At 44.0% G+C, this 25,042-nt stretch overlaps 1 protein-coding gene across 32 annotated transcripts in view; it reads left to right on the plus strand.

Annotated features, from left to right (window-relative positions):
* NRXN3 (neurexin 3) overlaps positions 1 to 25,042 on the plus strand; it is a 1,582,316-nt gene that overhangs the window by 88,603 nt on the left and 1,468,671 nt on the right. For 26 of the 32 annotated variants that reach the window (XR_009264656.1, XR_009264657.1, XM_058739879.1 and 23 more), the window contains exon 3: positions 14,119 to 14,136. The exons of the other annotated variants lie outside the window; for them this stretch is intronic. Coding sequence is in view for 24 of the 26 variants with exons in the window: in XM_058739879.1 (XP_058595862.1) it covers positions 14,119 to 14,136 (18 nt within the window). In the remaining 2 variants the exon portion in view is untranslated. The remainder of the gene's footprint in view (positions 1 to 14,118; positions 14,137 to 25,042) is intronic. 32 annotated transcript variants of the gene reach the window in all.

Genomic DNA, 25,042 nt, shown 5'->3' on the forward strand with positions numbered 1-25,042 from the left:
TCCCCCCTCTCTCATTGTATTTGTCTGGATTACTCTAAGGGGGATATTAGTGTTGTCTAATAATGGCCTCAGATTTATCTAGGGATTTGTGTGATTAATTCCCAAGCAGAGTACAGCAGATAGATTAGAGCTCAGCCTGTGTGGTGGGTCTACACCCTCTATTCTCTGCGCTTTCTAATTGGTTTTGGGGGAGGCTCTTCTCTCAGTGCCTTGTTATCCTGATCATTGAAGGCTGTAGCATTTGGGCCCCCACTGTAGGGTAGTGGAAACCATTTTCCACTGCTACAGAGCATGAGTGAGTGTCTGAGAAGACAGTGAAATCTCCAAGTTCATGCTCTTGTTCCTTTATGAAAGCTGCAGAGATGTGGTCACTTGCTTTTCTCTCCCAACTGCCACCACTGTATTCTCAGTGCCAGATTCTTCTCCCAGCCCTCCTGTTGGGGCACTGGTACCCCAGCTGTGGCACAGTGGGAATAGAGGTGAACTGGGATGTAGATGATCTGAATTCTGGCTTCAGCATCAACATTGTCCCGGTGGATGGACATGTTGGTTACCTGGTCTAGGGTCTGTGTCTCTCCTCTGAGCCTCAAAGGATCCTGTATGACTTTATTGCACTGATCACAATTATGATTATTAAATAACTAATTATCTGGTTATTTGTGGCCCATCTCCCCAGCTAGACCTTAAGATCCAAGAGTGCAGGCCCCATATCTGTCTTGTTCATCTGCCATTCCCTCAGTGCCTAGCACAATCCCTCACTCGTGGGTATGTGCTTTGAATATGTGTCGATGGAATGAACCTGTAAAGCGGAAGACACAGATTTGCTGGACACCCTACAGTTCTTCCACTTCTAAAATTCTCTACATCTCTCCTACTGTATTTTCTCCAAAACAATCACATAAACACCCCCCTTTCTAATGTTTTGACTGGTTTTTTAACTGTAGTACCACAGAAGTTATAAGATAAAAATGGTGATGAATAATAATTTAATTCAAAAAGCATATTACTGATATATAAAATATGAAATCCCTCCTAAGAACTCCCCCTCTGTTCGCTTGTTCTCTATAGGTCCTGGCAGTGGAATGCCACCCTGCCTGGGCTTCTGCATTCCCTCTGCCAGGGCCTGCAGGATCCTGTTGAACCCTTCAGAATAGGCCTGGTACTAACTAGTGGGCTATATGCATGGTTCTCAGACTCGAAAATCATTCTTTTAGCTGCAGAGCAGATAGTGTACTAATTTCACATCACAGCACACACTGCTTTTCAAAGGGAAGAAGTCAACCTTGCTAATTTTCTGAAAATGAAAGAAGGGAGACCGTTTAAGAGAAAGCAGAAGAGTTGATGGGAGCTTGGCAGTGAGAGAACCTTAGGGCTACTTGCTTTCTTCTGAGGTTCTCAGGTCACTTAGAAACTTCTTTTCTTAGAGAATTTAGTTGAAAGTCTCCAGCTAACATGAGCCAATATCTGACCCCCTCCTCAAGCCCATGGCAGACACTGCTAATCAATCTTGACCCCCTTTTCTTTCCAAACCCATATGCAGCCTCAGACTCTTTTTTTAAAAAATTAAAAGCTTTTTAATGTTTATTTATTTTTGAGAGAGACAGACAGAGCGTGAGCAGGAGTGGGTCTGAGAGAGAGAGGGAGACACAGAATCCAAAGCAGGCTCCAGGCTCTGAGCTATCAGCACAGAGCCTGGCACAGGGCTTGAACCCACGAACCATGAGATCATGACCTGAGCTGAAGTCAGACACTTACCTGACTGAGCCACCCAGGTGCCCCCTCAGACTTTTTTTTTTAACACATTACTCCAAAAATGTCACCAAAGAAAATGAAACTAATGTGTGTTAAGCACTAGACATTTTATATACATTTGTCTGTTTTGAACCTTCTGGCAAATGTGAATGATCCCCATTTTACAGATGAAGTTTAAGTAACTTACACAAAGTCATCTAATAGCAACGTTGGTAGGGCTCAAAGCTTACATGTTGCCATGACTTCCAGGGAGTCCTACCCTCAGGTGTCAATCTGACCACCAGGCCAGTAATGGTGAAACGTTCTTATGAGATGTGTCTCCACTTAATTGTCACTGTCCATCCTCTGGGGCCACTTCAAGGTTACGCTAGTAAAAAAAAAAAACTTTGAAGCATTCTCTGTCAACCCTAAATCCTGTATTAGTGCTAAGTGCAATAATAGGCCAGATAGGGCCACCCTATCATGTTTATCTACTGTCTTGCTTTATTAGATTTACTACTAACTGCATCCAGGGCAGTTTTTTTTTTCAGTCCCCAGTGCCTAAGTTGGTGTTTGGCATGTATAAGTGGTCAGTACATGTTAGTTATTTCAAATTGAACCTGACACAGAGGCTCACTCTGGGAACACAAAGGGTGAGGATAAAGGCTTATGGCAAATTGAAAGCCTTCTTGGCTGTTCTGAGAATGTCTCAGCCAGCCTTTTCCAAACTGTGTTCCACGAGATTTTACTAGGTACTTTATGGAAGGAGAAGTGCCCAGTGTTCAAAAACATTTGTAAAACTGCATACTGTATCCTTTCTTTGACTTCACAGTATATTTTAGTGTAGGCAAGGCTTTCTGAAGTCTTGCCATAGAGAAACTTGATTATTTTTGTTTAATTCAGTTGTTTCTACATTTATTATTTTCTTGCTGTTGGCAAGGAACTCCTATTTACATTTTACTGGATGTGTGCTTTTGTGGAATTCTGTTCTGGATATGTTGCCTCAATTTATAATCCTTTCTGTGAAATAGGGGTCCTGAAGTCATAAATGCTCCAAGAAATTTAATGACTTTTTTTTTATTAAAATATAATTAATATACATGGTTAATTAGTTTCAAGTGTACAATATACTGATTCACAATTCTATACATTTCTCAGTGCTTATCAGGATACATGTACTCTCAATTCTCTTTATCTATTTTACTCTTCCTGCACCCACCTACCCTCTGGCAACCACCTCTGTATTTAAGAGTCTGGTGTTTTGTCTCTTTTTTTGGTTTGTTTCTTAAATTCCACATATGAGTGAAATCATATGGTATTTGTCTTTCTCTGACTTACTTCACTTAGCGTTATGCCCTCTAGGTCCATCCATGTCATCACAAATGACAAGATCTCATTCTTTGTTATGGCTGATTAATATTCCATTGTGTATATATGCCACATCTTCTTCTTTTTTTTTCCAATATATGAAATTTATTGTCAAATTGGTTTCCATACAACACCCAGTGCTCATCCCAGAAGGTGCCCTCCTCAATACCCACCCCCCACCCTCCCCTCCCTCCCATCCCCCATCAACCCTCAGTTTGTTCTCAGTTTTTAACAGTCTCTTATGCTTTGGCTCTCTCCCACTCTAACCTCTTTTTTTTTTTTTTCCCTTCCCCTCCCCCATGGGTTTCTGTTAAGTTTCTCAGGATCCACATAAGAGTGAAACCATATGGTATCTGTCTTTCTCTGTATGGCTTATTTCACTTAGCATCAAGAAATTGTGGTTTATATACACAATGGAATGCCACATCTTCTTTATCCATTTATCTATCGATAGATACTTGGGCTTCTTCCATAGTTTGGCTATTGTAAATAATGCTGCAGTAAACATAGGGGGGCATAGATCTTTTTGAATTAGTGTTTTTGTTTTATTTGGGTATAAACCCAGTAGTAGAATTACTGGATAATGTGGTAATTCTATTTTTAATTTTTTGAGGAACTTACATACTGTTTTCCATAGTGACTGCATAGTTTGGATTCCCACCAATAGTGCACAATGGTTCTTTTTTTCCACATCCTTGCCAACGCTTGCTGTTTCTTGTCTTTTTGATTCTAGCCGTCCTGACAGGTATAAGGTGATATCTCATTGTGGTTTTGATTTGCATTTCCCTGATGATTAGTGATGTTGACCATCTTTTCATGCATCAGTTGGCCATCTATTTGTATATCTTCTTTGGAAAAACATCTATTCAGGTCCTCTGCCTGTTTTTTAATTGGATTATTTGTTTGTTTGGTATTGAGTTGTGTAAGTTGTATATGTCTTTCATATATTTTGCAGATGACTTTTTTTTTGTTTTATTATTTATTTTTGACAGCGAGAGAGAGGGAGACAGAGTGCAAGTGGGGGAGGGGCAGAGAGAGAGGAAGACACAGAATCCGAAGCAGGTTCCAGGCTCTGAGCTGTCAGCACAGAACCCAATGTGGGGCTTGAACTCACAAATCATGAGATCATGACCTGAGCCGAAGTCAGATGCTTAACTGACTGAACCACTAGGTGCCCCATATATTTTGGATATTAACCTCTTATCAGATATATCATTTGCAAATATCCTCTCCCATTTAGTAAGTTGTCTTTTTGTTTTGTTGATGGTTTACTTTGCTAATGACCATCAACAATTATTGTCACTGGAATTGGCAACCTCACACCACGATTTCTTGAAATTTGCCCCCAGTTCCCCATGACCTAGATTTGGGTGGTTGACTAGTGAGAGAAGAAATAATTGGGAATGGATGAACAGTACTATGAGAAGGAAAACACTTTGAATTCAGAGAAATCTGAGTTTAAAATCCTGGATACTCTGTATGAGTGAAGTGAGCTTGAGGGTATTAACTCCCCTGAGCCTTGGTTTCCCTGTTTGTTAAGTGGGGATAACAACCGTGTCTATATCAGCATTAGATGAAGTCATGTATATATGATGCTACCAAAGGGGGCTACCACAGGAGGCCTTCATTAAATAGCAGAGATTATAATGGACAATGAATGACCCTTGCACTTGTCTTCTGGGTCATATTTTTAAGTTTCTTTCATTTTTTAAAGTTTTATTTTATTTTATTTTATTTTATTTTATTTTATTTTAAGAGAGAAAGCGGGGGAGGCAGAGACAGAGGGAGAGAGACAGAGAATCCCAAGCAGGCTCCACACCGTTAGTGCGGAGCCTGATGTGGCGCTCGAACTCATGGAGCCATGAGATCATGACCTGAGTCGAAACCAAGAGTTGGATGCTTAACCAACTGAGCCACCCAGGTACCCCAAGTTTCTTTTATGATATCATTGTGAATAGTTACCATATTTAATCTTTTTGATACTAGGTATGGTTGCGAAAAGAGGTTCAGGGAGGGCTATGAGTTGCCAGAGGTCACATAGCTGATACTAGGCTAGAAAGTCAGGGCTCAAAACCTAGGCTTCTGTCAGCAAAATGTGGTGCATACATACAATGGAATATTATTCAGCCTTGAAAAGAAAGGTAATTCTGATACCCACTACATGGGTGAACCTTAAGGGTGTTATGCTAGTGAAATAGGCCAGTCACAAAAGGACAAATACTGTATGATTCCACTTACATGAGGTTCCTGGAGTAGTCAAATTCGTAAAGACAGAATGTAGAAAAGTGGTTGTGAGGGGCTGGGGGAGGAGGTGTGGGCAGGCATTGTTTAATGGGAACAGAGTTTTAGTTTTGCATGGTGAAAGGAGTCCAGGGATGGAACGTAGTGAAGACTGTGCAATGCTGCACAGTGGTGTGAATGGACTTGATGGGGCACCTGGGTGGCTCAGTCAGTTGAGCATCCGACTCTTGATTTCAGCTTAGGTCATCATCCTAGGGCTGTGAGATGGAGCACCAAGCGGGGCGCTGCACTGAGTGTGGGGCCTGCTTGAAGTTCTTTCTCCCTCTCTCCCTCTGCCCCTCCCTGGCTTGTGTGCCTGCATGTGCACACACACTCACTCTAAAATAAAATAAAGAATTTTAAAAAAGTTTAAGATGGTAAATGTTATGTAATGTGTATGTTATCACCACCACAACAAAAATATTTAGGAAAAAAAAATCAGGGCTTCTGATTCCAAAGGCAGGGCTCTTTCCTACACATAGCAGCACTCCCTACAGAGGAATGAGCAACCAGGGTGGGGGTGGCCTCTTCCGACGCCCATTGTACTGAATTACAAAATCTATAGAACTCACCTCTGCTGAGAAGACCCTTTTCTCCCATATCATTCTTCCAAGTGGCAGAAGCCCAAGGAGTTAGTCTTTCCAGACAGCAAGGAATTCTTGGAAAGAGGACTGATCCTCAGTCTCATGGAAACCACTTGGGTCAAATAACAATGATTTGCTAACATTGATTAGTACTTCTTCAACCTCCCAGTGCTTTTGTGTAATTTGCTCCTTATAACCCCTACATCAGTCCTACAAGATAAGTAAACTCTCCCCATTTTATAGATTGAGAAGTTAGGGCTCAGGGTGGTCAGTTAGCACAGCCAAGCTCATGTGCAGTTTGTGGAAGAGCCAGGTCTTTTACTCCAGATCCTGCCTCTTAACCCCTGTGCTGTCTGCAGGAAGAAGGGAAATGGAAGGTGTCTGCACCTCAGCTGTTTTTCCCTGATTTCTGTTCCCTCCTATGATGCACTTCTCTCTGTCCTATGAAGATGAGGGACATCCTCTCATCTAGGTCAGTTTGTCTCCTGATTTCCTGGTGTTCAGGTGTCTACTCTTCTCCCTGGTTGGGTCATGCTCATTTGGGGAGGGTAATATCCACTTTTACCTAGGAAGTTAGCCTTTGGGCCCCGTATCCTGGCTGTGTCCACCTGCTATAAGGACTTCTCTAAAGACTTATCAGGCGGGAGCCTGTTGCAGGTGCCAACCTCACGGCCTAATACTGAGAAGTACTGTTTAGCTAGGGATGACTTTTGTTTGCAAGGCTTAAACATCTGGATAGAGGCTAAACTTGGCACTTTTAGTTTACAAGGCGTATATCAACAAGCCAGCACAGACATTCCTAATAACAACTTCAGAATGTGTTTATTGAATGTTTACTCTGTGCCTGGCCTTGTGCTAAGCCCTTTATATGGATCATCTCATTTGACCCTTATAATAGTCACATAAATTAGGTACAGTCAGTTCTGCTAGAATGCTTATTTTGAAAATACAAATTTGTTCCAGTGTGATCGATCTATTAGGGAACAATTTGGGCATAATGCTTTTGCCTTTGATTATGCACAATTTTGTCCACAAGAAACACTAGGTAAAGGCAGAAAACTTCAGCAAGCCAAACCAGGCTGTGTAGAAATACACAAATGCACACACCTCAAAAGCTCCTTCAGTTAGCACGTGTGCTGTGAGCCACACCCTTGCACATCTGGTGTCACAGCTCTGTCCGGTGTCAGAGCATCCTCCTTTAACTACTTGGCAACAGCTCACAAGCTTCCTGTTTCCATGAGCACAGTTCAAGTCTTTTTCAAGGGCTCTACTGGTGGTAGTATTTATATATTTCTTAATTATTTAACACATGTAAAACTGGTTCCTATTCTGGTTCCTATTATGGGTCACTGATGGGGTTTCTGGGTGTCATGCCCCAACTTCATTTTCCCCATTAGCCTTGTGTTTTTACTGCATGATTTTGCACAGTGTTGTGACGTTAAGAATTGACACATGCTTCTAACCAAACTGATTACCCCGACATTATTTTTATGTGGACAAAGTAGAAGGTAAGGCTAAGCAATTTGACCAAAATATTTGTAATAACTAACGGTAAAGTCAGGATTCAAACCCCAGATTGCCTTACCCCAATGTCTGTGCTCAAATTCCCTAAAACACTAACAAAACAAAACAAAACCAGAAACCCTGGTGTCTGCACTGATCTTTGATTGCGTGTGTAACAAGTAGACTCCTTCTTCCCCCAACTGTCAGTCAAACTCTGGTTCCTCAAGCCAGAGCCACTACAAGTATGTGAGAGCCCCTAAGGTATTTGGGCACAGTACTGACTGAGCCCAGGGGTGTGCCATCCGTGTTCCTTCCTGCTTTGCAGCCCACTCCTCTCCCTGCTGCTGCCTTCCCTGGCTGGCTGGCACTTGACCCAGCAGCTATCTCTCCCCTCCTTCTTACAGGCTGGAGTTATTAGCACCAAAGAACAAAAGCAAGGAGAGTGGGACTGGGGAGGGGAGGGGGCTCAGTCTTCTACGAAGGCAGATAAATAGGTTCTGTGTTGAGGATGAAGTTAATACCACCTGGCCTTTTGTGGAGAGACATCTCTTCCTGTGTTTGAAGAGCTCAAACACTGAAAGCTGGAAAGAGCCCCAGAACACAGGAAGCCTAGCCGCTTCGCTGCTGGAAGTTTGCTTTAGCTCAACTAACGAGATCGTTTCTGTATTTGTTCCTGAAGTAGAGGGAAGAACCTTGTGCTCACTCTCCCCAGGGGCATGAAAGGAGAGGCCATTGGGGAGATGCAGTCCTTGCCTTTTTTTTCTTCCCTCTCCTAACATTGTAGTCTGGTGTACTCTTCAATTGAAGGCCTGATCTGATGCTTGTGGGCCTGGGGCAAGAATGTACATGAGAGACAATGGGCAGCCTCCCTTCTTTCTACCTCCAGCAGCACGGAAATCCTTCTGGACATTTGTGTGGACACCCCAGCCTATAGAAGTCCATAGCTCCTGTAAATTGCTTTCCCTTGGCCATTTCTTGACACTAGAGTATGCACATTGGTGGACTGGTCAGCTTTTGGGAGAATGGACCCAAGGAAGAGACCCATGTGAATTTGGGGCAATTTGAGCAAGGAATTCTGAGTACCTGATTGTACTCTACAAAGGGCTTAGTGGTAGGAATTGCTGATTCCCAATGGGAACATCTAGTTGGCCCTGTAGACTCCTCAGATCCTGGGCTGAGATGTAGCTACAGGAGGGCCAGAGCATGCTCCTCCCTGTAAAGCATATTGCCCAGGGCAAGGGCCCCAATTAACCAGGCCTATGGTCATATTGCATTTGACCCCTTCCCTCTGCCCTGGGCTGTGCTTTTTTTCTCACTTCTGTGAGATGCCCTACATTCCTATCCCTGATTTGTTGCTTGATGGGTCAGATGGTACTTGTCCTGGTTTGCTCTTTTATTTAGAAATATAGCTTGACCCTTATAAGCTACTCTGAGTATGAGACATATTGATAATGAGAGAGTCTCCTCTCTGGGTCTTAGTTTCCCTGTCTGTAAAACAGGATGAAGAATGTTCCTACCTGCTAGGGTTCTGGTGAGAAATAAGATGAGGTATATAAAGCACTTCACACAGGGCCCCACACACAGAATATTTGATAAATGTGAGCTTTATTATGAGTTAGTAGTGTTTTGTGCCAGGGATATATAGACATTATATTTTATCACCACACTTACCCTGTGACATGTGATGCTGGACACAGCAATTGGCTCAGGAACATGTGACCTAAGCTAAACCAATGAGAGCCTTCCCAGGGAATTTTACCAGTATTACCAGGAAATCGGCTGTTCCCTTTTCTCTAGAGCTGACAGGATCCATCTTTGTTACCACATGGGGACAACCCACCTGATCATGAGGGCAGCACAGGAGAAAACAGTTGTTCTTAATTAAGGAGGGGATTAAGACAGACCCAGAGTCTAATAGCAGCTCTGCCCCTCTGTCCATAGGCATGTGCCATAACATCTCTGAGCCTCCCTTTTCAATTGTAAATGGAGATACCAATATTAATAAAGATGATTTATTAACCATTCAATACATATTGCTGGTCGCCTATAGTAGGCCAGACCCAGCTTACACACTGGGGATACAAGCAATGAATGAGAGAGACAGTGCTGCTCTCATGAAGCTTCTATTTCCAGGGGGATATAAACAATAAAAGCAGAGACCCATCCTGTGATGTCAGATAGTGATTGGTGCCATGAGAAAGGAAAATCAGGGTAAGTGGCAGAGAAGGGTCCCATGTTAGTGAAGGTGGTTAAGAAAGGCCTTCCTGAGGAAGTAATATTTGAGCTGATACCTGAAGAAAGTAAGAAATGGCCTTATATATGCCTGACAAAGACCATTCAGTCCAGTGCTTAGCACATGCATAGGCTGCAGGCAGGACTTGCTCAATTAGTGTTAGTTACTTCTATTATGGTAGGGGGTTGAGGACTGGCTCTCATAACCTTGCACCTTCTCTCTTCTGGCCCCCTAGCTCTGGCACTCACACTGATCTTGATGGAAAAAATGCCTGATGAAAACAAATTCTGGACCAATCTGGGGCTATTTCTGTTAGGAATGCCATGCTTAAAGCAGGGATGGGGGAGCAACCCAGAGAGGAAGCATTTGGCTGCCATTGCCACACTTCACCTACTGTCTTTAGCATCACAACCAGAGAAGAAGTAAATTAGGGCATTCGCCCTTCACTCAGTATCCAGCAGACACTTATGGTGTATTCAACAATAACCTCAGCCACAAGTACATATGCTCAGCATGGTTATTTTGAAGTTCAAAAGGAAACACTTTCCTGTAGTGTGGGAAGATCTGGTTCTTCTAACCATGGGGGAAAAATGAGGGACCCTTCATCTGCTCCTGTTGTGTTTCCAGAGGGAGCTCTCCTGCCTCACCCTTCATTTGGTCTAGATCATTTCACAAGGGAGGAGTCCAAGATCCCCCCACTCACTACTTACATACACACACACACACACACACAGGAGCTCTGGGGAGGGTGGGGCAGGCTGCACAGCCAGCCTCGTGGAGGCGAGGCCCAGCCAAATCTTTTGGGATCCCACCTGGTGAACTCTGTCTTGGGTCTGACCTATTTTCTAGGAGAGAAAATAGAATATAGATTTAAATGCAGTGGTGCTCTGGAAAACTACAGGCCCAGCAGTGTGAGAAAATAAAACAGTGGGGGGGAACAGAGGAAGTGTCGGCATGGGTGAGGATGCCACCTCTCCTGGATCAATCTTATTTGTTTGTCAACTGCCTTTTCTTCTGCAATTTGCTCCCCTTTTTTTCCACAAAAAATTGATATACATACACACATTTATGTATTTACCTTTTCTTTGGCCAGTCCTGGGATCCAATGCTGCTTCCCCATACATAGACTCTAGGCTGCAGACCAGTAGCAACCACAGACAGAGGGAGCTCTGGGGATGGTCACCTAGGAAGTGGAATGGCAGCAAGGCATAGAATCAGAAATGCTCACAGCTGCATCCTAGGTCAGCCTTCCTTGCTCTGTGACCACAGGAGAGATTTTTAATACCCTTGTCTTCTCATATATGAAGGTAATAAAATTACTAGCTAACATTGAAGGCTTTCTAAATGTAGGTACTGTTCTAAGCTCCTCACAGCCACACTAGGTGGTAGGAACTATTATCATCCCCATTTTACAGATAAGAAAACTGAAGCACAGAAAGTTTCAGTAACTGACCCAAGGTCTACATAGCCTGTAGACCTGGCAATCAAGCTGTGGATCTCCCTTTCTGTGTCAATTCCTGTGACTTGGTCTGAGTCATATGGCTACACTTGCAGCTAAGGTGGGGGTGGGGGTCATCTCTACCAAGCAAGCCACATGGATTTAGGGTGGGAAAGGAGTTCCCCAGAAGATAACTGCGACTTGTTACAAGAAAGAAGGGGTAAAGGATCGACAGGCAATATAACAGATGATTCCCCCACACCTCCATCAACCTTTGCCATTTCATTCTGTTGGTCAGAATTGAATGTGGAGATTCAGGTTACTGCTTCTTGGGACAGGGGCCAGGTGACACTGTGTCTCTCTCTTCCTCAAGTTGGACACAACGTTCAGAACTGCCTCCAGCTCAGTGACACAGCTAAAAACTGAACCTGGACCCTACCCCTCACTGTAAGAAGCTTATCTTGGTGGTCTTTTGCCCCTCTTTGGCGAGAAGAGATGCTGTATGTTTTATGCTCGTGACTAGAACTGAGGCCAATTAAGGATTCAGGAGGGAAAACAAAAGAGACAAGAACAGCATTTGTTTTGACTCCTGTACCTGCTCTCCTACAATCTCTTAACCCTCCCTTGCCCCACTTCCCACTGAGGAGAAGAAGGGAGGAATGAGACCCAAGGCGGGGAGGGCTGGAACACATGCCTTCATTAACAAGTAGAACTGAACCAAAGTCCCCCCCCCCCCCCCCACACACGCACGCACACACACACACACACACACACACACACACACACCTTAATTCCTGTGGTCTCTTGGTGTTTCCAGGGAGCCATCTGGTCAACATTTTTTGGTAATTCTGTCCGTGGTAATTCAAAGTGATAACAATCAGCACAGCTAACATTTATGCCGTGTTTGCCTTGTACTGAGTTAAGTGCTTTACAAGTATTTAATCTCCTAACACTGCCATGAGGGAGGTTTTGTTCTCTTTCCATTGTGTAGCTGAGGAAAACAACTCAGAGATTCAGTGATTGATCCAAGGCCATTCAGTAGGCAGGGATTTGAACTCAAACCTGTCTCTCTCCAGAGTTTAAGATTGTAAACGCAATGTTGAAATTGGAAACTTTGGGGTTCCAAGGTATCCTGTCTCCCTTGCATGTTGGTACCTCCAAAGAGCATGTTTCCATGAACAATGGTGTTGACACTCCCACCACTGAACTCCACCACGTGTAAATAGTTTGATATCCTGTTTAATGAAGGGGTATTTTAATGACCACTCTTCTAGGCAATCCATCAGTCACGGTTAATGGCCCTGCTTAGTTATTTATACAGAATGTTTTCCCTTCTTACCTCTTCTATTTTGCCACTTCTTCCTTCCACTCCACCCCTGAATCTAGCAACTCACCAGAAAATCTGAAAGGGGGTGTGGCTGAGGAATGATTCAGAGCTCTCTAGAAGTCTTTTTGGGCAGATACAGCTTTTAAGGAATACAGGGTGTGGGCTAAAGAAATGCTCAGCTGTTGCTGTGGGTTTGTCCCTCCTGGATGTGGGGGGCACAGCTCTCTTAGGTCAATGCCTGCATTTTCCTGGGGCAAGAGTTACAGTTCCTAAGGAACTTGCTGAAGCTTTACAAAACTAATTGCAGCGAATTAGAGGTGCAGTGGATAATGCATTACTTACTCATGGGTTAGCTAGGAGGGTCTCTCCCATGGCTTCAGGATGCTCACTTTAGCCTACAAACTGAATTTGGGTTCCATATGCCCTTGAGAGACCTGGGTTTCTGTTGAATAAATGCTGGACTGGGTGGGATTCAAGAGGTCTAGGGTCTTATCTAGTCTCTGTACCTGAACTAAATGCGTGAATTTGCAAGAGTCTCTCAACCTCTTTCATCCCCCATTTGAGCCAAAAATGAATTAAGCTAGATGATGTCTGTGGGTATCCCAGGTCTACCTTTCAATGCTTCTAAGTGAGTCATCCAGGATTGCTTGGATGGCCAGTGGTTTTTGAAGAAACCCCCTGTTCCATCTTCTTAGCTCAGGTATATCCTTTCAGGTTGGGTCTAGAGGTTTTAACAAAGCTTTGGCCTGCTCTTGACTTAGCTTCTCAGCACGATTCTATCTTGCATTTGAGGGTAGGAGGAGGAGATTGTGTTCATGAAGACAATGGGAGTGAACCGTTCTTCATTTTTTGAAAGTTCATTGGCTTAATTCAAATGTCAACCTTCCTAGGGCTGGATGTTTATTTGTAGTTGTCAAAAGTGATTTCAAATGGCAATTCCTGTCATTAATGATGGGGTGAAAAGCAAGGAGAAAAATTAAAAGGGGAGACAGGATTTCAATTTGTATGGCAAATGATCTACTCACATACAATCTCATGTACACACGCTGCTGTCTGTGATAAAGGATGGTCCCTGGGTATATCAGGGAGGGAGGGGATTATAAATGTTTTGTTATCTTCTGTCCTTCAGTCCTATATGGTAAATAATGCTGCAACTTGCTCTTAATTATTATGCCTCTTTTTCTTTGTTCCTCAAGGGAGTGGTTTATTATTATTTTTCTGTCTGTGGGGAAACTTGCTTGACATCATGTCCAGTGTTCTGTATCTGGAGGCGAGGAGGATTTGCTTGGGTGTTGTTGTGTAGAAATCAACCAGAATATTTTAACCAATATTCTTGCAGGATTCCAGTCTGCTTGGCTTTTTTGGAGCCCTATCTGATTCCAGGATGATGTCTTTCCGGACAGATGTGAAACACTCCTCTCTTGCTACATGCACAGTGGAAAGGGAGCTTGGCTCCTCAGCTTGCATGGGTGGTTTTTGGGTGAAGGTAGAACTAAGTGCTCAGAGGTTGAGTACCTTTGGGGTCTTGCATGAACATGATAGTCATGCAAGGGCACGTTGCACTGTGTGTGTGTGTGTGTGTTTCTAACACTCTTCTTCCTTTTTCTCCCCCTTTCTCTCCTCTGCCTTTCCCTCTTTGAAAATGCTGCCACAGATGTCAGTCAAGGTCCAGGTGAGTTTCTGTGTTTGTACAGCTGCTGTGGAAATTTCCCCTCTGCCAGATTGTGCATGGTTTGACTCTGAGTGAGACCTTTTTCTAGGGACTCTTAAACAGAACAGAAATCTAAGTACATTGCATTTTCATTGATTTGGGTTGAGAATAAGAAATGCCTTGAATTGATGTGTTCATGTTGGTTTTGAAAACCATTTTAAAACCAAAGGAATGTGGTTCCCATGCTTATACAGTCACTTCCTTCTGATTAAAATTTCTGGGTGAATCAAAGAAATGGAAAATGAGCATTTTTGGAAAATATTTTTAAAGATATTCTTAAGATATGAACTCTCCAATTTAATGAGCATTTTTGCCTTGTCATACATAAATCTACTTATCTTCTATAGTTTCATGTGGTTGAAAGTTGAAGATATGAATACTTAGCATAGAAAATATGTGATGAGAGAAGAAGTCTTATTTCTTTGAATTCTAAGAAATGGCTTTCCCCTGCCCCACGATGAAATTGGCAATTTTTAAAAGGTTATGTAACTAATACATGTTCACTGTATTTAAAAAAAACGAAAATATAAAGAGGAATGGTTTTTGTCAATGAACAAATGGAAGAACCACTCTCATGCTAATTGTGCATTTGTTTTTTTAAAATGCATTCTCATCCAGAGTTCTAATTGTAAGCATTGTGTGTGTGTCTGTGTGTACAGACATATATGTACACACAGACACACACACACAGGCTCATATAAGAGGTTACAACCATATATGGATAAGAAGTGTGAGATGACTTAGAATGATTTGGAGATCATTCTAAACTGGATAGAATTTTGAGTTAAGAGGAGTAATTAACCCTACCAAATGAGAAGGGAATATCATCTTTCTTTGCTATTTTCACATACGTTTTCTTGTTTAGTCATTTTAACATTTAATTCTTATAACATCAATACAATTATATTTTAATATGATGGAAATTGAGAGCCCAACAGGTTAAGCCGTTTGCCCAAGGTCATAGGGCTTGTCAGTGGTAGCACTGGGATTTGAATTTAGGACTTTGGGACTCTAAAGCCCAGGCACATTCCATTGGACCATACTGAAAATTCCATCACTGAAAATTCTCAGCAACTGAAGGTCTTGTAAACATTTCCTAAGGGGATTATCATTGATTTTTTGCTTAGAGATAATGTGATGTTTTCATTATTAGCAGTCCTCTTTCCAAATGAATTTATCCTTCCCTTCTCTCTCTCTTTCTTTCTTTTTTATTTTTAATTTTTTTAATGTTTATTTTTAAATTTTTTTATATTTATAATATTATTTATATTGAAAAACAAAATTTATGTATTAGTGGACTGACAAAAGTCCAAACTTGTGTTGTTCAAGGGTTTACTGTATTTCATTTTTTAAAAATATTTTTATATTAAACATAATTTTTGTCAAATTGGTTTCCATATAACACCCAGTGCTCATCCCAACAGGTGCCCTCCTCAATGCCCATCACTCACTTTCCCCTCTCCCCCACCCCCCATCAACCCTCAGTTTGTTCTCAGTATTTAAGAGTCTCTTATGGTTTGCCTCCTTCCCTCTCTGTAACTTTTTTTTTCCCCTTCCACTCCCCCATGGTCTTCTGTTAAGTTTCTCAGGATCCACATATGAGTGAAAATAATGTTTATTTTTGAGGAGGAGGGGAGGGGCAGAGAGAGGAAGACACAGAATCTGAAGGAGGCTCCAGGCTCTGAACCATCAGCATAGACCCTGACGTGGGGCTCAAATTTACGAACCATGAGATCATGACCTGAGTTGAAGTCAGATGCTTAATCGACTGAACTACCCAGATGCCCCTTCCTTTCTTCCTTCCTTCCCTCTTTCCTTCCTTCCTTCCTTCCTTCCTTCCTTCCTTCCTTCCTTCCTTCCTTCCTTCCTTCCCTCCCTCCCTCCTTCCCTCCCTCCCTCCCTCCTTCCCTCCTTTCCTGTTTAAAGAATCACCCAGACTTAAGTAGGGTTTCTCACCATTGATCTATATGGTATATTACATAGCAAAAAAGAATAATACAGTTATCTCCAGCTAATACACAGGATTTCCCTTTTTTTTTCTGTCCCTACCTCACCTTTGAAAATAATTGGTGGTTGAAATGAAGCACAGGACAGCATTTCCTAAGAAGATACCATTAAATTAATTTTCTATTTAATAATATTTTACTCAACAAATATCTATTGAGAATCTATTATGTGCCAGGCACTGTTCTAGGCACTAGGGGTAAAACAGTGAACAAAACAGAAGACAATCCCTGTCCTCATGGATCTTTTATTCTACTTGAGGAAAGACAGTGAACTAATGAACTGGATATAAACGCACACCTATATACATATTATATATACAATATATACATGTATTGTATCAGAGGGTAGGCAATCAGCATTGTGGAGAAAAACAAAAATGTTAAAAAGTAGGTTGCTAATTTATAGAGGGTGGTCAGGAATGCACTCTCTGTTCAGATGATATTTTCTGGAATACCTCAAGGAGGTGAGGTAGTAAGCCCAACACCTGCAATTTTGTTTGGAAAAGTGCCACTTGGCTCAACCCCTCCTCATCCTGGTTCCTGGCAGAGAGGTGACCCATGGTCCCCACTTTGGCTTGTGTGTGTTGTGTCTTGTCCAGAGGGTCCCAGCTGAGGGAGTAAGTGGGGCTGATATCCAGCCTGCATTCCTCTTGCCAAGCCTATGATCCTGGGGCTGCCTCTGACCAGGGGGCACCTTTTTGTAATTCTCACAAAGACATCTATTGGTCCTGGATGAAACAGCATGGTGGAGTAAAGTGCAGTGGACACACAGGCTTCTGTTTTTCCAGAGGGGTGGGTGACCCTCCCTTAGTTAACAGCAACTATAATTAGTCCAGCTTAGCACCATTGCAATGAGCATTGCATCACCTTATTCTCCTAATGACCCTCTAAGGTGTGTCTGCTGAGTCCCATTTTTTTGCAGAGGAAGTTGAGGCCAGGAGGTTAAATGTTGTGTTGAGGTCACCCAGCCATCTAGTAGCTGGGCCAAGAGAGGGTTCCTGCTTGATTCCAAATCTTGCACTCTTTGTTCTGCCCTTGAAGGGTCAAGAGCTGATAGCCAATCCTGTAACCACCCCCGACCCGGACCCCTGGCTTTTTTGTGGTTTCTGAGCCTGAAGCAAATCAGTAGTTCAGAAACTTTCCTTGTGGCCCAGGATGCAGCAGGAGGCAGCCTGGGCTGCCTGGCCCTGGCTGAGGTCAGCGGCAGCCTCCTGCCTCTCTGAGCCCCTGTCCAGGCAGTGTGGAGCCAGCAGTGCTGTGGCTCTGAAACAAGAAGCCTTTAGTGGTTCACTGATTTTCCCCCCTTCCCCTCAGGAAGACAAATTGGGGATTTTATGAGCTAATGTAACTGTTTACCCAGGGGCCGCTGGAAGACTGTGAGGGACGATTGATTAATTTTACATGTTTACAATTTTACATGTAATTTATTGGTTAGCAGTAACACTACTGTATAAGACGCAGCTGGAAATGGGGCCCGGCAGGCAGCACCTTCCTCAAGGTTCAGGAGATGGGCTGGGGCTTGGAGAGACTGTCCTGGAAACACCCAGGAGAAAAGCGGCAGGTGATAGGTACTTCACTGGACTTGTGTGTGGGAAGATCCGCAGCCCCTCCTCCTAGTCCCTAGGAGGGAGGTTTCAGATAATAAAGTAGCACCAGGGGCACCTGGGTGGCTCAGTCGGTTGGGCGTCCGACTTCGGTTCAGGTCATGATCTTGTGGTCTGTGAGTTCGAGCCCCGCATTGGGCTCTGTGCTGACAGCTCAGAGCCTGGAGCCTGTTTCAGATTCTGTGTCTCCCTCTCTTTCTGACCTTCCCCCTTCATGCTCTGTCTCTCTCTGTCTCAAAAATGAATAAATGTTAAAAAAAAATTAAAAAAAAAAAAGCACCAGGCATTTGTAGGGTGCTGACCTGAAGGAGGTGAGGGACACTCAGCTCTGATTTAACTCTTTACCTCAACCCTCCCCTGTCCTCTTTCAGATGAGAAAAGCCTCAGGGAGGGTCAGTAACTGCCCAGAATTTCCAGCTGCTAGGACAAGACAAGGATCTCAGATCTGTCTGGTTCCAAAGAGTGTGCTCTTTTTCTTTGAAACCTTGGCATTTCCAAGGCAGAGTTGTGGGCCTCTTATCTGTGTCTGTATTCTTAGCTCTCTGCGCAGTGCATGGAACATAGTAAGGCCTCAAAAAATTTATTGAGCAGGGAGTGTGGGAACAAGTATCAGGGCATTGTGAGTCTGTAGGGTCCCTGAGCCATATTTGAGCTGAAAGGCCATCCTGTCCAAAGAGTACAACTATTTTACTTTTCAAAGGAGGAAACTGAGGCTCAGGGAGTGGCAGGGACATCTCCAAGGCCAGGTAACCAGTTTGTGGCCTGCAAGAGACCCTTGTCAGGTACTTATCCCACGCCTCTGGCATACTGGGATTTGTCAATGGTCTCCCTGTGCTGCCTGGGGGCAGGAGTGGGCAGGCCCAGCCCAGTACCATATCACACCCTTAGCTCTCTCCCTTTTTCCCATGTGTTCTAGAACTCTCTCCAAGGGGAGAGCAAGCCCTTTGAAGGCGAGAAAGGATCTAGGAGGCAGGGAACAGTGCTGGGGCCTCTAGGTGTAAGAACCCTCCCTTCCCCTCCCCCAGTGCTTCCCCTCCAGCCAGGAGGGGCTCTTTATGGTGCTCCAATGACAGTCTCTCTCCTCAGAAGGGATAATTTCTCAGACCGCCTGCTGATTAGAGCTGGAATTTAAATGAATAACTGTGACCTTGTGCAAGTGCCCTAGTTACTCAGAGGCCCGATGAGGAAATAGGCCTCTCGCTTCAGTCCATCAGAGCCCTGGCAGGCGCAGGAGGAGGGGCTGCTGTCTGCTGAGGCCCAGAGGAGGCCCGGTCTGCTGTTGCCCGAAGCAACTGATGGCCTTCGCTTGAGCCTCCGTCTGCCCGCTCTTGATCTCTGCCCTCGGTGTCTTCCCCCTTCAGTTTAAGTCATCTCAAGGCTGTCCTTGGAGAGGGGACCTGATTATTTGTCCTGAGCCCTGCCCTGTCTCTGGGGAGTCCAGGCCTGTCTCTGGGAGGGACACTGTTCTGAACCCAAAGTCAGACACAGAGCCGACGTGTCTGACTCGTGTGATGGACACGGAGGGTCTGCCCTAGAAGTTGCTCCGTGGAGGAGAGCCCCCAGAACCACAGCCTCGGCTTCACGCAGGAGCTTGTTAGAAAAGCAGAATCTCGGGCCTTGCCCCAGACCTGCTGAGTCAGAATCTGCTTTTTAACCAACATGTCCAGGTGCATGTACACACATTAACGCTTGAGATGTGCTGACCTAAAGAGTCCAGCTTCTCCCCTTTGGGGCCACGAATGTCATGTTCCTCGTCTCTTCCGTTTTTCTGGGTTGACAGGAGTTGGGAGGGAGGATGGGATTAGGGAAGGGAAAGGGAATGAACACTTCCTGACCACTGAGTCTGTGCCTGTCACTGTTCAGGCCCTTTCGACTTAAGAATTTACATACTGTGAGTCAGGGGAGCTCAGGATAGAACAAGTTTCCGTGAACAACTGCTCAGGGGCCAAATCCAGCCTGCTGCCTGCTTTCATATGGCCTGTGGGCTATGGATGGTTTTTCTCTTTTTAAATAGTTGAAAGCAGCAAAAATAATTTGTGATGCACACATTTTATGAAATTCAGACTTCAGTGTTCATAAAGTTTTATTGGAACACAGGCACACTTGTTTGTCTCTGTTTTGTCTCTGGCTGCTTTGCAAAGGCGGGGTTGAGTAGCTGTGACAGAGACTGTGTGTCCTGTAAAGCCTGGAAAATTTACCATCTGGCTCTTTACAGAAAAAGTTTGCCACCCTCGGTCTAGAGCATAGACTTGGAGCCAGATGCCTGGGTTGACATCCTAGCTTTCTCTCCGTATGAACAGTAGGACCTGTTCAAGTTACCTTCCCTTTGTGGGCCCTACTTGCCTCATCTGTGAAATGGGGACAGGAAGTACCTTCACCAACAGGGGCTGTTGTGTAAGTGAGCTCATGCATGTCAAGTCTTTAGAGCAGTGCCTGGCACATGGTAAACCATGTATAAATTAGCCAGTATTGTAAGTTCTCTCATTTGATCCTTTCCACATGTTTTCATTTCACAGATGAAGACACTTGGGCTCAGAGGGTTTAAAACAAAAGAAGTTCTTTGGTCTGTTTGGTCTTCCAAACTATTCACAGGCATGCCACCAATCCTGTGCTGGAGAGCCCCTCGAAAGACACCTGCTATGCTCCCCCTTGTCACAAATTTTCTCCCATCCGTCCTGATCTTTATGCCTTCAGTGAAGAGGTCCCTCAAACGTAGATCCTGGCCACCACTGCTGTGAAGCAAGGCCGAGGAATCCCACTGAGGGGGAACGAAGGGACCGATACTTTCAGAGGTCCAACTGTATGCCAGGCACCCATCAAGATGTTATATCCTTTGCCCAAGGTCAGAAACAGGTATGGTAGGCACCAGGATTTAAACACATATCTGGGATTTCTGCTTTCATTCTGCCTCCTTCTGGCTCTGCTACTTTCCCTGGGGGTTGTGTGGCCTTGGGTAAGTCATGCAACCTCTCTTTTCTTTAGTGTGGAGGGGTTAAATCAGATGGCCTCTCAGGCTTCTTTCATTCTGAGGATCTAGGATCCAGCCTCCAACTGACATACATTGGGGAACAGCAATCAGGAAACTGCCTTCTTGGTTACCAAAGACTCAACAGTTCCCAACATCAGTGGTACCTGTACAGTATTTTTTCTTTTCTTTCCTATTCTTTTGGGCACATTTGCTTTTCTCTCTTATTTCTTAGGAAAAACACCTGAGCTTGTATTATGAGCCAGGCACTAAAAACCTAAGTTTTTGCACGCATCATTTAGTTTTTTTGACATCCTCAGGAAATAGATTTTGTTATTAGGCCCATTTTACCCATGAACAAACTGAGGCTCAGAGATGTTAACTGACCAGTTCCAGCCAGAAAAAAGTGGCAGAGCAGGATGCAAACGCTGGTGTGTCTGGCCCTGGAGAGGCCTCCTGGCATCATAAGTTTCACCAGAATGTACATTCCACAAAGGTGCACCCTGTTCACTCTTTCTATGCTCTGGGCCTGAAACAGTGCCAGTAGATCATAGGAATGGAATAAATACTGGCTCAATGAATAAATAGTGCTCAGGACTCAGCTCTTAGTTTTACCCCTCACTCCTCTGAGAGAAAGTCTGCTTTTTGTATAGGTGTTCACCCTGAGATAGAAGGTAATTGAATCTTTATTCAGTGCCTGTCTTGGGCTTGGGTCAGTGGGGGATGCAGGCAGTAGGGAATCCACCATGGCTGTGCATAATTGGATTGGAAGGGGGTCCTCAGCTGGGCTAACAGTGATCGGCTTCCAGCCAGTTGCCCACTGGGGCCGGGGAAAATTCCCCCCCCCCCCGCCCCCACCTTGCTTTGGCTCTTCTTGATGAGTAAGTGTGGGTGGGGAGCTGCTTCATAGTCTGCCTCCAGCTTTGGCTAACTCAAGGAGGTAGACCACTGGCCCTTGGTGCCTTTTTCTACATCATTTTAAAATCATGTCCTTTACCGTCCTGGCAAGGCAGACCTACTCGGGTGCTGCTTATGGTCCCAGTTTGTTTCTTAGTTCTGTAGGGCAAGGTCAGAGTTAGAGCTGGAAAAACATCATTAGAAATATCTCACAGTCTCACTGGAACAGTACTGCCCCACCCCTCCTGATCCTGCCAAACATGTGGGGTATATATTTATTGCTCCAGTGATGATCAGGCATTGGTGGCATTAAGAAGAATCAATGAGGGGCGCCTGGGTGGCGCAGTCGGTTAAGCGTCCGACTTCAGCCAGGTCACGATCTCGCGGTCCGTGAGTTCGAGCCCCGCGTAAGGCTCTGGGCTGATGGCTCAGAGCCTGGAGCCTGTTTCCGTTCTGTGTCTCCCTCTCTCTCTGTCCCTCCCCCGTTCATGCTCTGTCTCTCTCTGTCCCAAAAATAAATAAAAAAGTTGAAAAATAAAAATTTAAAAAAAAAAAAAAAAGAAGAATCAATGAATGCTAAATGCACTGTAATGTGTGGGAGAGTCTCATTCAAAGATATGTATCCTCAAAATGCCATTGGTGAGACCATAGAGAAACTCTTATAGACCAATTCCTGCCTTGTACAGGTGGAAAACTGAGACCAGAGAACTTCCGTATAACTTAGGTAAGTCACACAGCTTGTATATGGCAGCTTTGGTGACCTTCTCAGTCCGGAGACCTACCTAGCAAGGTCTGGTAAGGACCTGAGCTAAGCTAGTCGGTTTGTGGGGCTAGGTCTCAGGAGGGCTAGGGAGATGAAATGCAGCTGAGGGTTGAGGACAGTGGGTCCCCTGTGGGGCAACTCAGTTGACTATGACCATGGAGGAAGGCACCTGAGGATACCCTAGGCAGGTGGTCTGTTAGTGCTGCCAGTTTGTTGGAAGACTGGTGTTGCCAAGAGGCAGGAGGTGGGGCAAAGAGAGGGCTCAGATGTACCACTCTTCTTAATAATGACAGTGATGACTACATACTTTTGAGCCTTCCCTGTGTTCCATGAACTGTGCTAAGTGCTGTCCATACGTGGTTGCACGTGATTGTCACAGTGATCCTGAGAAGATATTTTACAGGAGTGAGGCATGGAAGAGTTAACTTGCTCAAAATCCCATAGGTAGTAAGAGGTAGAGCTGGGATTTGAATTCAGGTTTGGGATGGTTTAGAGCAGTTGTTTGCAAAGTTTGGTAAGCATCAAAAATCCCCTGGAAAGCTAGTAAAGGAGATCCAGGGTTATTAAAGTAAGACATTTCCCCCAGGTGATTCTGATAATGACCAAAGTTTGAGAACCACTGTTTTAAAGCAACATGATCTGGAAGGTAAAGGAACTTGAAAGCTCCAGCATTAGCCACTATTTTCTACCTTATAAACATTAAGGGAGGCAGGAAGTTGGAGGGGCAAGTGGAAAGGAGGATGGAATGAATGATTCCCCCTTTGAGGTCCAGTGGCACCTTAGGTTATGGGGCTAGTAGAGCCATCATCATAATACATTATAGTCAGCTGTGTACTGTCCTTCACAAGCCCCTTCTTTGGCCACTGTGGGCTCTCGAAGGACATGAGGTGTCGTACTTTTTGAGAACAGAGATTTATCCATGCTTGCATCCCCACTACCTGTCACATTGTATGTGCTCATGAAACTGTTGTTAGAAACAGCATTTCAGGGATGGAAAGGACCCAAAAGGTTGTGAAGACTCTGTGCACCTAATTTTTTTAATTTCTTCTGTAAGAGTTCATTCAGACTTGGCTTGAACCCCTACCGTGATGAGCAGCTCATTGCTCCTTTCACCATTCCATCCCATTCCAAGAGCACTGAGTGTTCCAAAGCTCTTCCTTATTCTGAGTCACTCTATCTTTTACCACCTGTATTGCTTCCAGCCCTTGGAGACACACAGAATAGATCTAATTACACTCCCAGTGTTTGAAGACGGGGCTTTTGTCTTTAAGGATTTTCTTTTCTAAAGGCTAAAATATCTCCAGTTTCCTTGGGCATTCTCATACAAGGGTTTTAAGTTCTCTCATCCAGATCATTGTTTTCCAAAAAATGACTTTTTTTTTTTTTTTGCATCCTTTCCAAAGAAGCATGCCCACACTACATACAGTATTATGGACATGTCCCAACCAGTTCATTAGAGAGTGAACCTACTGCTCCCTTTTTCTAGACTTCCTACTTGAATCCGTGGTGGTATGAAATACCTTTGCTTGTTTTTTTAATGACTATAACATTAAGTTGAACATAAAGTCACTGAAAATCTTTATTGTTTTGTGTGCACTGCTGCTAAACTATTTCTCTCCCATTCCTGTTCTGTGAAATGGCTTATTTGACTTAGACTTTGCGATCATCCTTTGATTTTGTTCAATTCTGCCCTGGATTTTTAAAATCAAGCACACTAAGATCTATTAGGGTAAAGTTCTTTCATCTAGCGCATCAGCTGTCCCTTCCAGCTTCGTGTCATTTATGAATAAAGAACAATTTTAGAAAAGTTCATGACAGTTGGAGTGTAAGAACTTCTCCTTTGGGAAGAGTCTCTTCTAAAAGCCACAGTTGCAGATCCTTTAACCCTTAGGGTATAAAGCATGACTGCCTCCATTTCTTTTTTTCCATGGTATTCATGCAAGAGGAAACCCCAACCCACCTTCCACCCTTAAAGAGGTGAAATAGTTTGCAAAGGCCCTGGGTTCTTGCCTCTGCCCCATGGTTATGCCATACAGAAGCTATTGGTGATTCCTGGGTGATATTAGAAGAAATACTTTCTGTTCAGTACAGCCACCAAGCTGTAAGTACAATGTTGGTCTAGAGGCAAACAGTTTGTGGGCTCATACAATTATATCCTACAAAGGGTTTAGTGGTGAGAATGGCACATGGTGGCAACATGGAAAGACAAACCCAAAAGCTGGGACCTGAGTGCATCTGGCTTGGAGAATTAGTCTCAGGCTCTCTTTGGCATCAGTCCAACTATTCAGTTCATCCCCAGTACTATTCACGGCTCATGGAAAAGCCAAAAACATATGTAAACGGGTGATTGTCCCAAGTGTCAGCTCATGATTGCTGTCAGGTGATTGATTGAAGCTTTGTTTACTCTCTTCCTTTTTGATTCTGGATGGTGATCTCAGAGCATTAGTTTGAACCATTTAAAATAGTCATTTTTATAGGTCAAAAGCAGTCAACTCTCGGTTTTGTATGATTCAACCTAATAGCTGGCCTCTTTAGATATCATCTTGGTTCATAGAGGCATAGTGTCTTTGAGTTGGAATAGATTTCTGGTAATTATCTCCAGAAACCCCACTCTGACTCTCTTCTGTGGCAT

This window comes from Neofelis nebulosa, chromosome 7, assembly GCF_028018385.1.
Source record: "Neofelis nebulosa isolate mNeoNeb1 chromosome 7, mNeoNeb1.pri, whole genome shotgun sequence".
Classification (NCBI taxonomy): domain Eukaryota; kingdom Metazoa; phylum Chordata; class Mammalia; order Carnivora; family Felidae; genus Neofelis; species Neofelis nebulosa.